General features: G+C 42.9%; 1 protein-coding gene across 1 annotated transcript in view; it reads right to left on the bottom strand.

The window, feature by feature from the left end:
* Positions 1-7,459, bottom strand: part of st8sia1 (ST8 alpha-N-acetyl-neuraminide alpha-2,8-sialyltransferase 1) — a 31,649-nt gene extending 24,190 nt beyond the window's left edge. The window contains exons 1-2 of the mRNA XM_049566252.1: positions 6,667-7,459; positions 2,761-2,905 (exon numbers count right to left, since the gene is read on the bottom strand). Coding sequence (XP_049422209.1) covers positions 2,761-2,905; positions 6,667-6,845 — 324 coding nt within the window. The 5' untranslated portion in view covers positions 6,846-7,459. The remainder of the gene's footprint in view (positions 1-2,760; positions 2,906-6,666) is intronic.
* Between the last annotated feature and the right edge of the window lie 5,730 nt (positions 7,460-13,189).

The raw sequence follows: 13,189 nt of genomic DNA, 5'->3' as shown, positions 1-13,189 counted from the left end.
TTAATTTTGTACCAACACAGAATATAATATGTTTTTTGTATTTTTCACTTTCTTTTTTTCCAACACCGAACATTAATTTCAACCTTAGGATTACAACAATATTTAGCAAGCAGAACAAGACGTGCTTTCCGGCCACCAGATGGTGCTATTTTCACTGTCTCATTAGAAATTGGAATTGCTGCTGAGGCTGTCAGACGATAGACTTTATTTATTATTTTATCCACTTTGCTTCAACCGATCACCACCAAACTATCATCTGTTCCTTGTCCCATTATCCACCTTTCCTGAAAATTTCATCAAAATCCGTTCATAACTTTTTGAGTTATTTTGCAGACAAACAAACAGACGGACAAACATACCAAAGCCGGCGAAAACATAACCTCCTTGGCGGAGGTAACAAAAACATATTTTTATTTATCCTGTATTAAAAAAAATTCAGCTGTGAAAACGATATCCCTGTTTCCACAAAAAAGAAGCTTTTTGCTGCAGTTACCATGCCAGGCCAGTAGGTGGCACTACGCCTTAATGTCAAACACCATAGAAGAGCATTCTGCGCATGCACAGTGATTTGTTTTCCTCTTGACACTAGTGATAAAAAAAAAATGATAAACTACATTTTAACCTTAAGTAGCATAGTTAGCTGCTATGCACTTAATAATATTGGGCACAGCAGACATCTTTGTGCGCCAATGTAGCAGTGATGTTGATGCAGCAGTGCTAAGTTCATTTGTAAGCTCGTAAGTAGTCCCAAAAGTGCTAACAAAACGTTCCCGGGTGCCTAGTGGGCATGCGCAAACTGGGTTGCAACGTAATCGTTTTCCAAAATCTCTGTCTATCCTGTTTACACGTCTCCATAGAAACAGATACTTTTAAAAACTTTCACTTTGGAAGCCTTTTTCGTAATATTATCGCTTATCGCAATAATTTCTGATACAATTAATTGCCCAGCAAAATTTGTTACCGTGACAGGCCTAGGTAACATTAGCCATCTGATGCTAGCAATTAGTCCTGTCACTGTGTGTGTACTGGGCAGGTGGATTCTCAACGTCCCTGGTGTGAAGCTCACACTCCTGCAGCAGTAGTGACATGATAGATGATCATGAGAGAAAGCGGAGCAATGAGGCACTGGGCGAAGTAAAACACTATGCACAGTTCTACAATTAAATGGCATTTTACCCATTTTAAATAGTACAAAAAAAAAATTAAAAGTATATTTAAGAATGCTTGAGGTGATTGGCTGCAAGCACAACCATGCAAATAGTTATTTTATTTTAGATCTGGGTACAAAAAGGATCAAATGCAGGTATCGTTTCACTGGAGAAGTTTGTTGCTACTTGATACATAAAATGTCACAAAAAACAAAATAAAAGTGCTGTTTTCAAATTGCTTGTTTCGTCCAACCTGCACTCCAAAATATCCCAGTCCCAAATATTTAGTTTACAATCATATAAAACAGAGAAGAGGAGCAAAAATATTCAATTTAGGGATGTTGGATGCAGCAAACCTTTGGCGTTGTTGCTTGAAAATGATCAATAATTAACACAATGTGGTAGCTCTAATCTGGGTGAACTGGTGTGTTCTGAATTTAGAGCGCATACACTTATTACCAATAAAGTAGTGTGTGAAAACATAAAACTCTGGGGTTAACACCCTGCGCTGCACATTCATGCATGCACACCCACACTGTGGCTGAGCTCAGCCGTCTCTCGCTTCATATTCTCATTTCTTTATTTATTCACCTCCCCCATTCCTCATGAATGAACATGCACTGCTCACGACTGCAAATTAGGGTCACATAATATTCATCGCATTTACCAACCAGGACATGAGGCTGCAAATCTGTGGCATCAGTAATAAGGATCCAATTCTCGTTATTAGTGAGATGTATTGCCCCTGGATACAAAAACCACGGCAACAGCGCTCGCACCAGAGGTTCTCATTTTGTCCCGTTTCCAGGCACAAACACTCTCATCCACATGCGCACCCACACACGGGCATGAAGCCAAGTAAAAATAGCCCTTATCTCGATACAGACACATGCACAGGAGCATAAATACACACTCTGGGTCCATTTTTGCACCATACGGCATGCTTTACATGGAAAATAAAAGGGGAAATAACTTGGTAGGGAGAGAGCTTGAGGCACATCCTCCTCCAGTTTGTACCCATGGTTTAAACATCCCTATCTTAGATTAGACTGAAGTGGAAAAATAACACGACAGGACACATAAACAAGAAGCAGGAGCCTTATTTAATGCAGAAAAACTCTTCAACCTGTCCTTATCTGCGCCTCTCAAGTTGTAACACATCCTGTCGCTATAGAAACAAAAGTGAAAGATGCATTAATTGTGAAGTTTAATGCAAAAGTCAGAGTAAAAAGCGAGAATGAAAGATGTTTTGATATACTTGTATACTGTGTCTTGTTGCTCTAACCGGCCTCCACATCTTAATATTGACTTCCCTCACGCTGCAGAACACTATACCAGTAATCCTGTCTCCTTCAGAGGGTGTCTGTCTACTCCACCGCCCCCACTCCCCGCCTCCATTATGGATCAACGAGGATCCGCGTTAAAACCCACAGTCCCCACAACAGTGTCAAATTGCGCTGAGTGGGAGAAAAAACACTTTCCATCATCTGCTCTTTAAGAACACAGCTGCCTGTCTCAAAGTCATGTGTGTTGGGGTAAAGACGATTGTGGCTCCGTGAAGGGAAAGTCAGCCGTTCTTCTTCTATCAGATGTTATTACTATGATAGCATACCTGCACAAAGAGCGAGTAGGTCTCATTGTTGACGGTGTGCGAGTGGTAAAACTCGCCATCGTACCACAGGACCTTGCCCATCGGCGAGTTCTCCTTGGTCACCGCGAACATCCTCCGAGGATCGCAGCATTCTGTCAGCAGCTTCCTGTGCAGAGAAAACATGGGAAATAATAAGATCTGGTCTCTGGACAGTTTCATACAGATTGGATTCAAAAGGATGGCTGGGAGTCTGGCAGTCTGGCAGTGGCACTCTCTGAATCTTTAATTTGAAGGAGTACATTAAGGGACCAGAACATTTACTGGGAAGAAGCCTTTGCATGTTTTGGGAAAACTTGTAGGGACCCAAAACCAACTTTCATTCAGGTATCTTGAGGGGAGAGTTCAAGGGTCCCCTTTGAAAACGGCAATGACAGTTGTTCCTTTGCCAAAATTTAGCCTAACTTTGGAGCATTTTTAGGAATGTCAGTTTCGGGTAATTTTACTTTTGACAGCCCAACATCCATTAACTGGTAACCAATCAATTTCTTTTAGAGTAAAGGACGCCAAATGAAGCCTTTTGGTCCAGTGCTACATCGACTCAGTGAGCTTTAGCGCTGCATTTGAAAGCGCTATCTAATTGGAGATGGTGAAATTTAAATGTTTTGTGATATAACAATCTTTCCTTTTGTTTTAATTTCTGCTGGCTTTGCTGACAGAAGGGTGGTTGGCTGTGTTAACATGCAGAAACACAGAACTCTCTGCACACCCTCTTGTCTACACTGGTTAGCTAACATTAGCACTGGCTGCTCTGCATTGCACACCAGCTAGGTTGGGTGGGAGCTAGCTAGCGGCACCACTCATTCTGGATTACAGTTTATGGCGTCCTGCGAAAACATGATAGCCACCCTCCAGTCCCTCTCCCAAGTTCGCCCTGGTCGGTAATTGTCTTAATTTTGACCCCTTTAGCATTGTTAGCATTACTACCCATGCTGACACTGCTAATGTTGCTAACGGAGATAACATAGGCCAAGTTAACAATGCTAAAGGAGGTTTGCTCCTCAAAATTAAGGAGCAAATTAAGGGGAACTGCCCATTGGTCCAACATCCTATTGTTCCGAACGTATTAAACCCATTGTTCCTAAGTCCGTTCCGAAATCATCATGATGCCCTGTGGTTAAGGTCTGGTTAGGTTTAGGCACAAAAACCACTTGGTTAGGGTCAGGAAAAGATCATGGTGTGGGTTAAAATGAAAAAGAAAGTGACAAACACATAAGCCGTGAGCCTGCTCCGCCTCAAGCCTTTCCCAGCTGACCCAGAGTCGGTCGCAGTGCACCATCAAGGCAGAAATACGCCCGCCGGGAGCCATTCAGCACTGCGGACCATCGGACTAATGGGATGTTGGACCAATGGGCTGTCCAATGACCAATGACATGGACCCAAATTAAGCCACTTATTCACCATCTCAAGGAGAGACAAGAGGGTGGGCACAATGTTTCCAAACCAACGCTGTTGGCGCTGCTGGCCTAAGTAACATTAGCTCCCACCAGACCTGGATGGTGTGCAGTAGATTAGCATGTGTAATTGGTCAAAATTGTTCTCTGAGGTTAACCAGTTAAAAGGGTACTTCACCGACTTTTAACCAGCTTTCGATCATAATAATATGGGTCGTATGTGTATCTAACCAGTGCCTAGATATCCCCACTCCCCACTCACCTGGCAGAGTTTCACTGGCTCTTGGGGGCTGTTGCTCGAACCACAGGCTGTACTTCTGCATTATCATATTGCCTGCCACCCATGCCACCACCACCACGAGTACAGAAACGGATTGAGAGAGAAACCCACCCCTTATCAAATATAAACCAAGATTCTGTTACCTCACTGCCTATTTCACGCCTAAAATGTTCTTTCGGAACATATTTTAGTGCTGTGTTTAGCTGCAGTAACATGAGTTTTTGAACCGGACGTGGGTGCCAACTAATATCCTGTCAAAAATTTGATACGATTTTCTCATTGGATTTTGGATTACTGCTGAAATAAACACTGTGGTGAACAAATATTGAACACCACTTTGATTTTTGAAGCCTAAATGCTATCGCCAGAAGTAAAAAGCTAATGTTAGCCTACAAACAAATTACACTGTGATCGCATGACATAACGTACCCCCTGTAAAGCCATGTTCGGTGTGATGATATTTTGTCGTCTGCTTTAGCCACTTGTTAGCAACTGCCCTTTTTAAGACACATACAACCTTTACAAATTATGAGTGGTATTTATTGACGATTTTATATTGTAAAACAAATCATGAATGTCTTGTAAGCTTGGGTTAACCACAGACCTTAGATCAGGCATCTAACCAAAAACCAGTTCACAAAACCCACTGACTTCTATACAAGGTAAGTGGGAATAGAAAAACGCTAACTCATTTCCTGAAGTTTTAGGGCATTTTTAATGGTCAACCGTTGACATCCCTAAGCTTTATTTAGTCCAGTTTCACAATGGACCACTAACTTCATGCTAGCTTATAAAAGGAGCACGCCATAGCTTTTTCAAAGGACAGTAATGTTGGCCTCTTATTATTTTTGCTAAGGGGGCAGCAACTGTATTTGGGGGGCCAGGGCCCACTAGGGATGCACCGATCCGATATCTGGATCGAATATCGGCCCTGATATAATCAAAATAGATGGATCGGGTATTGGAAAATGCAACCTATACCCGAGGCAATCCTTGCCCTTTAAATGTATTGCGACGCGAGTTATGTACGTCATGGAGCGAAGGAGAGAATGTGCCATGTTGAGGTATTTCACACTATTTCAACTGCTGTTGCACAATTGTTTATTTTTGTTAAAAATCAATAGTTCATCATTGCATTAATCTGTTTCATCTTGTTTCATTTTATCTTAGGAAAGAACTGTGTAGTCATCAATGCCTGATGCCTCTCGTCTTTTCTGTTCTACATGTAAAGGTTTATAGCTTTTTAGGTCAACCATGGTATCGGATCGGTATCCGGTATCGGCTGATACTCAAAGCAACAGCCTCAGAATCGGTATCGAAACTGAAAAAGCTGGATCGGTGCATCTCTAAGGCCCGCTCTTGGAAGCGCCACTGGATTCTGGTAAAAAAAAAAAAGGGCTATAATAGAGCCAGAGTGAAATGTGTGAACTGTATAAATGACAGGACAAATCGCAGATCAGAGGAAATGATCACATATTTTAGGTTATTGATAAATGCCTGAGAGGTCAGTAGTCGGGGCTGCCCTCAGCACTTTAACTCACTATTTAATCCTAGCAATCCACTGGACCAAACAGAAGCTGTACGACTTTAAAACCACAGCTCCAAGTGAGCATCACCCCCTCCCTGTAGGCCCTGCTGTCTGCTGCTCTGCAGGTGTCACCTTCTTTCATTACCCTAATCGGCTTTGCCTCGGAGAATTGTCTGCACATATTCTTAACTAAATAAGATTTTACCCAGGCTGCCCACGGTGTGACAAACACGCCCTTTTGATCTGGTTTGCCTGTTTAAAAAAACCTGCAAATGAAGGACCCACATGGTGTGTGTGGCACTTAATAAAGAGCGTCTGTGATGCTTGTATCTTCTGTAATGTCTCTCCAAAGCTCTGACAAATTCAATTGGTTATCCATTACAATCTCATCATAATGACATTATGTCCATATGTTCAGGGAGTCCAGATACAGACAAAGGAGGTCACAGGCACCACCACTGAGTGCCAGGAACCCTATGGTCTAAAGGGGATGCAGGGGGAGACAAGCATAAACAAAAAGGGACATTAGTGCACATTGTGTTCTTGCTTTCTGCAATGTATGGGGTTTATAGTGAGGAGAAGACTTGTGCACAGCTGGGTGCACCGGGCCTCACTTTGGGAAACACTGCTGTAGGGCAACAGAGAGAAATCTGAGACCTGAGACGAACCTGTACAAATCGATGCCCGTCTGGTTCTTCTGCCACACTTCCCCCTGCCTCAGCACCTCTTCCACTATCTCCTTATCGCGGGGGAGTCTGTAGACGGGGAAAATGTAAAACCAGCAAAGCACCAGCACGCACAGAGCGGCCCACACCGACAGCTTGCCCCGGTAGCATCGCACCAACATCTTGTCTTATTGCTCAAAGCAGCCGGTGCATGCACATCAACTCCCCGGTGCAGTGAAGCGGTTCAAAGCTGCTCTCTGCGTCCCGCCGCAAATCCCCGTCTCATCCCGCAGACGGGGCGGAATATGAATGGAGCCTGCAAGGTAAGCCGCTACCCGGTTGTTTGGGTCAAGCTTCGGTGTGGGGATCCTGTGATGTGTCGGTGAGGCTCTGATGGAGAGAAGCGAGCAAGTCTGACCGGGCAGCAGCAGCTCACACTCGGTTGCGGGGTTGTGGTGCAGTGTGTCTGCAGGAATCCGCCGCTCTGCTGTCGGTGCATCACCACCATCGTTACAGCCGGACTGAGAGGAATCATACGGGCCCCCCTCCCCGCCCGGTGTCCCTCTGTATCCAAATTACCACAAGGTGTCTCCGTGGGTGTCCGATCCGGTCCACGTTGGTCCTGTGTCTCCCGCCCTCCGGTGCTCTGCTCTCCTCGCGGCCTCCGCTGTCCTCGTCCTGCTGCGGGGTCTGCGGTGCAAGTGATCACCGGGCCAGTTCAATTCAGTCTCCCTCCACCTCCCCCCTCTTTCTCCTGTCAACACCCCCTCCGCCGAGACAAAGTGCTTCTTGTGCTGCTGGAGAGGCGTCAAGCCCGATAGAGAAGGCAGGGGTGAGAGCGGAAACACGCCTTCACAATAAAAGCATGCAGACATTCTTCCACAAGGACACGTCTTATCCTCCCGAGACCTGAACTTATGTTTGGTGTGCATTTGAATTTCTCCTTCCTATTTGGGATCAGTAGTATCCAATAAGTATAAAAAACTAAACATTGTCAACGACAATAAAGTCTCAATGTCCTCAAAATGAGGTGACAATAAAGTCCCAACGTCCTCAAATGAGACAATAAAGTCAAAATGTCCTCAAATGAGACGACAATAAAGTCCCAATGTCCTCAAATGGGACAACAATAAAATCCCAATGTCCTCAAACGAGACAACAATAAAGTCCCAAAGTTGTCAAATGAGACAATAAAGTCAAAATGTCCTCAAATGAGACAACAATAAAGTCCCAATGTCCTCAAATGAGATGACAATAAAGTCCCAACGTCCTCAAATGAGACAACAATAAAGTCCCAATGTCAACAAATGAGACAACAATAAAGTCCCAGCGTTGTCAACTGAGACAATAAAGTCAAAATGTCCTCAAATGAGACAACAGTAAAGTCCCAATGTCCTCAAATGAGATGACAATAAAGTCCCAACGTCCTCAAATGAGACAACAATATAGTCCCAATGTCCTCAAATGAGATGACAAAGTCCCAACGTCCTCAAATGAGACAACAATAAAGTCCCAACGTCCTCAAATGAGACAACAATAAAGTCCCAATGTTCTCAAATGAGACGACAATAAAGTCTCAACGTCCTCAAATGAGACGACAATAAAGTCAAAATGTTCTCAAATGAGATGACAATAAAGTCCCAACGTCCTCAAATGAGACAATAAAGTCAAAATGTCCTCAAATGAGACGACAATAGAGTCCCAACGTCCTCAAATGAGACAACAATATAGTCCCAACTTCGTCAAATGAGACAATAAAGTCAAAATGTCCTCAAATGAGACAACAATAAAGTCCCAATGTCCACAAATGAGACAATAATAAAGTCCCAATGTCCTCAAATGAGACAATAGAGTCCCAGTGTCCTCAAATGAGACAACAATAAAGTCCCAGTGTCCTCAAACCAGACGACAATAAGGTCCCAATGTCCTCAAATGAGAGAATAGAGTCCCAATGTCCTCAAACGAGACGACAATAAGGTCCCAATGTCCTCAAATGAGACGACAATAAAGTCCCAACGTCCTCAAATGAGACAACAATAAAGTCCCAATGTCCTCAAATGAGACAACAATAAAGCCCCAACGTTGTCAAATGAGACAGCAAAGTCAAAATGTCCTCAAATGAGACAACAATAAAGTCCCAATGTCCTCAAATGAAACAACAATAAAGTCCCAATGTCCCCAAATGAGATGACAATAATGTCCCAATGTCCTCAAATGGGAAAACAATAAAATCCCAATGTCCTCAAACGAGACAACAATAAAGTCCCAATGTCCACAAATGAGACAACAATAAAGTCCCAACGTCGTCAAATGAGACAATAAAGTCAAAATGTCCTCAAATGAGACAACAATAAAGTCCCAATGTCCTCAAATGAGATGACAATAAAGTCCCAACGTCCTCAAATGAGACAACAATAAAGTCCCAATATCCTCAAATGAGACGACAGTAAAGTCCCAATGTCCTTAAATGAGACGACAATAAAGTCCCAATGTCTTCAAACCTGAGGTTTCTACTGTTTTTTTTCCCCATTAAAGGGTTTTTTTTGGGGGAGTTTTTCCTTATCCGCTGCGAGGGTCATAAGGACAGAGGGATGTCGTATGCTGCAAAGCCCTGTGAGACAAATTGTGATTTGTGATATTGGGCTTTTTTAAAATAAAATTGATTGATTGATTGATTAAAAAGTAACACTAACATGATGGCAGTGTCTCTCCATGTATTGTTTTTGTTTGTATCTGGATGTCTTATAGCTCATTGGCTCATCACCCACATTAAAAACAATTTAACAAATTATACAGGCTTCAGTCCTCAGACAACCCTCACTTTTTCGTTTTTCCACTTGGAGCCCACTTTCAATTTGCTGTAACCCAGTCATTTAACACGGTATCTTATTTTGAAAGTCCTGCTTCACAGTCCTCTTCCCATTCCCGCTGGCTTCACACTGGCTGCTGCAAATAAAAGTGTCTCTCCTCGGCTACCCGCTGAGATGTGTGACATGAAGCGCTGCCGCCCCCTGCTGGACTGTGTCTGCACTGAATGAAGCAGACTTAAAGATGAATGATTGAGACGCGGCTGCAGCTGTCAGCCTCAGTACCACACCCTAACTCCACGCTGAAGTCGCTTTGTGGTCCTATTTTTACCCAGACGTATTCTGACAATTTATCTTCTACGAAATTTAGCGGCCAAGTCACATTTTGCCTGAAATATTTAATTATTTTCTATCTTATTCTGATTTTCCTGCACACCTGCAGTTGTAGTGCTGTGTAAAAGCACTATGTAAAACCTCTGCTGCCCTCCTGTGGACAAAGTCAGTGCTCACCCTTCATTCTAGTTGCTGTATTTCCCATAAAATAGACATGTATATAGGTGGATGCATTTTTAGCAGCTTTTTATGGCTGCCAGCTGTGCTTTCTCTCTGGTTTCATCTTTGTGAGTGATAATTGGTATCCTTAATGACGTGTTTATGAGGGCAGAAAATAGTTAACTCTTTGAAGAGACCACAGGAATCTTTACAATGAAATTCTTGTACCAAGGCACTCTCACTTTAAAACCTGAAATCTTAAGTTAGAATGTGGAAATGGTATAAACATACAACCAAAATATAAAAAAGGGAAGGAACTCTTACCACCTGCACTTCCTGATGAGTTGCAGGATTTAGATTTTAGGACACAATTAGACATGAGTGTAGATGCACGAAAAAGTGTAACTTGGTTTCTGTGTAAAATAGATTGCGAAAATCCAGCTGCATTAACTGAAATAGATTTGTCTCCCCCCCACCAGTCCTCTTATGGAAATGCAACATGTTATGCCGATGCTTCAAGGTTCAGGGGTGCTTCTATCTCCTCTCAAAGGAGAAAAATGCCTTGGATTGTAAGCACGGACAGATTATGAATGAGCCTACCAGACACAGATCTAAGGGCCTAAAGTGTCTAAGGGTCCCCCACGCCTTCACTTGCAAAATGTCACTCAAACTAACACATATTGACCAGGAAGAGCCACAAAGTGACTACAGTGAGATACAAAACAACCACAAGGAAGCATAAATTGTCTACAAGAGGGCATAAAATGACTACAAGGAGGCATATAATGACCACAAAGAGACAAAATGACTACAAAAAGACATAAAACATCCACTTAGAGACACAAAATGACCACAAGGAGGCATATAATGACCACAAAGAGACACAAAACAACCACAAGGAGACATAAAACAACCACAAGGAGGCATAAAATGACTACAAGGAGGCATATAATGACCACAAAGAGACAAAATGACTACAAAAAGACATAAAACATCCACTTAGAGACACAAAATGACCACAAGGGGGCATGAATGACCACAAAGAGACACAAAACAACCACAAGGAGGCATAAAATGACTAAGACACAAAACAAGGACAAGGAGGCATAAAATGACTACTAAGAGACACAAAACAACCACAAAAAGATGCAAAATGACTGCAATGAGATGCAAAACAACCACAAAGAGATGAAAAATGACTGCAAAGAGACACAAAACAACCACAAGAGGCATAAAATGACTACAAAGAGACACAAAACAGCCCCAAGGAGACACAAAACAACCACAAGGAGACATAAAGTGACCACAAGGAGGCATACAATGACTACAAAGAGACACAAAACAACAAAGAGATGCAAAATGACTGCAATGTGATGCAAAACAACCACAAGGAGATGAAAAATGCTTGCAAAGAGACACAAAACAATCACAAGAGGCATAAAATGACTACAAAGAGACACAAAACAGCCCCAAGGAGACACAAAAGAACCACAAGGAGACATAAAGTGACCACAAGGAGGCATACAATGACTACAAAGAGACACAAAACAACAAAGAGATGCAAAATGACTGCAATGTGATGCAAAACAACCACAAGGAGATGAAAAATGACTACAAAGAAACACAAAACAGCCACAAGAGGCATAAAATGACTACAAAGAGACACAAAACAGCCACAAGGAGACATAAAGTGACCACAAGAAGGCATAAAATGACTACAAAGAGACACAACCACAAAGACCACAAAGAGATGAAAAATGATTGCAATGAGACACAAAACAGCCACAAGAGGCATAAAATGACTACAAAGAGACACAAAACAACCACAAAGAGATGCAAAATGACTGCAATGAGATGCAAAACAACCACAAGGAGACACAAAACAATCACATAGAGGCTTAAAATGACTACAAAGAGACAAAACCACAACAGTTGCACAACAAATACAAAGAGTTGCAAAACCACCACAAACTCTGTGTGTCTTGCTCCTGTGTAGGAGAGGTGCTGGGGCCCTTTGCAGGACATATAAAAATACAAGCTTTTCAAAAACATAAAAAGCTGAAAAAACCCCTAATTTTTAAGCATACAAACAGCAAACACACGCCTCACAATAATAAGACCCACCCTATGGTGGTCTCACACTGCCCCTCCCGCCTGGATAAATGGGCTGATGAAAGTCCAGGTAGCTGAGAAATGTTGGCCACTCGGGGCACCCGCTGCTCCCCCTGCTGAGACGCTTTGAGGGCAGAGTCAAGGTTAGAGCAGCGGGCAGAGGGATGCATGGCAGGCCACTTGGCTGAAGTCATGTGTCAGCTGCTCCCTGTGCCCCGTGTCCAAACAACGGTACCACTGTGAGGGTTTGTACCAGGTCCAGAAAGTATGAGGAGACAGGAGGGGGTGTGGAGGTAAGGAGAGGTGGAAAGATGTTGATATCAACAAATGATTATCACATGCGGAGGAATTATTGGTGATGTAAGCAAGACATAGCGGGGTTTCCAGCTGCGTTTGTGCCATCAAACCTGAGCATTTTTCAGCAAAATAATGCAGTGTCTCAAGCGGCATTTGTGCCGTCAAAGCTGAGCATGTTTTAGCGACTTACTGCAGCGTTTCCGGCATTATTTATGCCACCAAATCTGGGTGATTTTTACCAACACTTTGCAATGTTTTGCGTGCCGATTGTGCCATCAAACTCGGGTGTTCTTAAGCAAGACATCAAGGCGTTTCTATCTGTGTTTGTGTCACACAACCTGAGTATCTTTTAGCAAATCAATGCAGTCTCTAGTGATGTTTGTGCCACTAAACCTGGTTGTTTTTTAGCTACACATTGCAGTGTTTACGGTGTTTGTGCCACCAATCCTGGGTGATTTTTAGTGAGACATTGAGACCTTTCCAGCTGCGACTATTCTGCCAAAAGTGGGTGTTTTTAGCAAGACATTGCAGTTGTTTCCAGCGGAGTTTGTGCCATCAAACCCTGGTGTTTTAAAGCAAGAAATCGAGGCATTTCCAGCTATGTTTGTGCCACTAAACCTGGTTGTTTTTTTTAGCTACATACTGCAGTGTTTACGGTGTTTGTGGCACCAATCCTGGCTAATTTTTAGTGAGACATCAAGACCTTTCCAGCTGCGACTATTCTGCCAAAAGTGGATGTTTTTAGCAAGACATTGCAGTTAATTCCAGTGGAGTTTGTGCCATCAAACCTGGTTGTTTTTAAGCAAGGCATTGAGGCG

Source organism: Epinephelus fuscoguttatus, linkage group LG22 (assembly GCF_011397635.1).
Source record: "Epinephelus fuscoguttatus linkage group LG22, E.fuscoguttatus.final_Chr_v1".
NCBI lineage: Eukaryota > Metazoa > Chordata > Actinopteri > Perciformes > Serranidae > Epinephelus > Epinephelus fuscoguttatus.
This window is presented reverse-complemented; position numbering and strand designations above follow the sequence as displayed.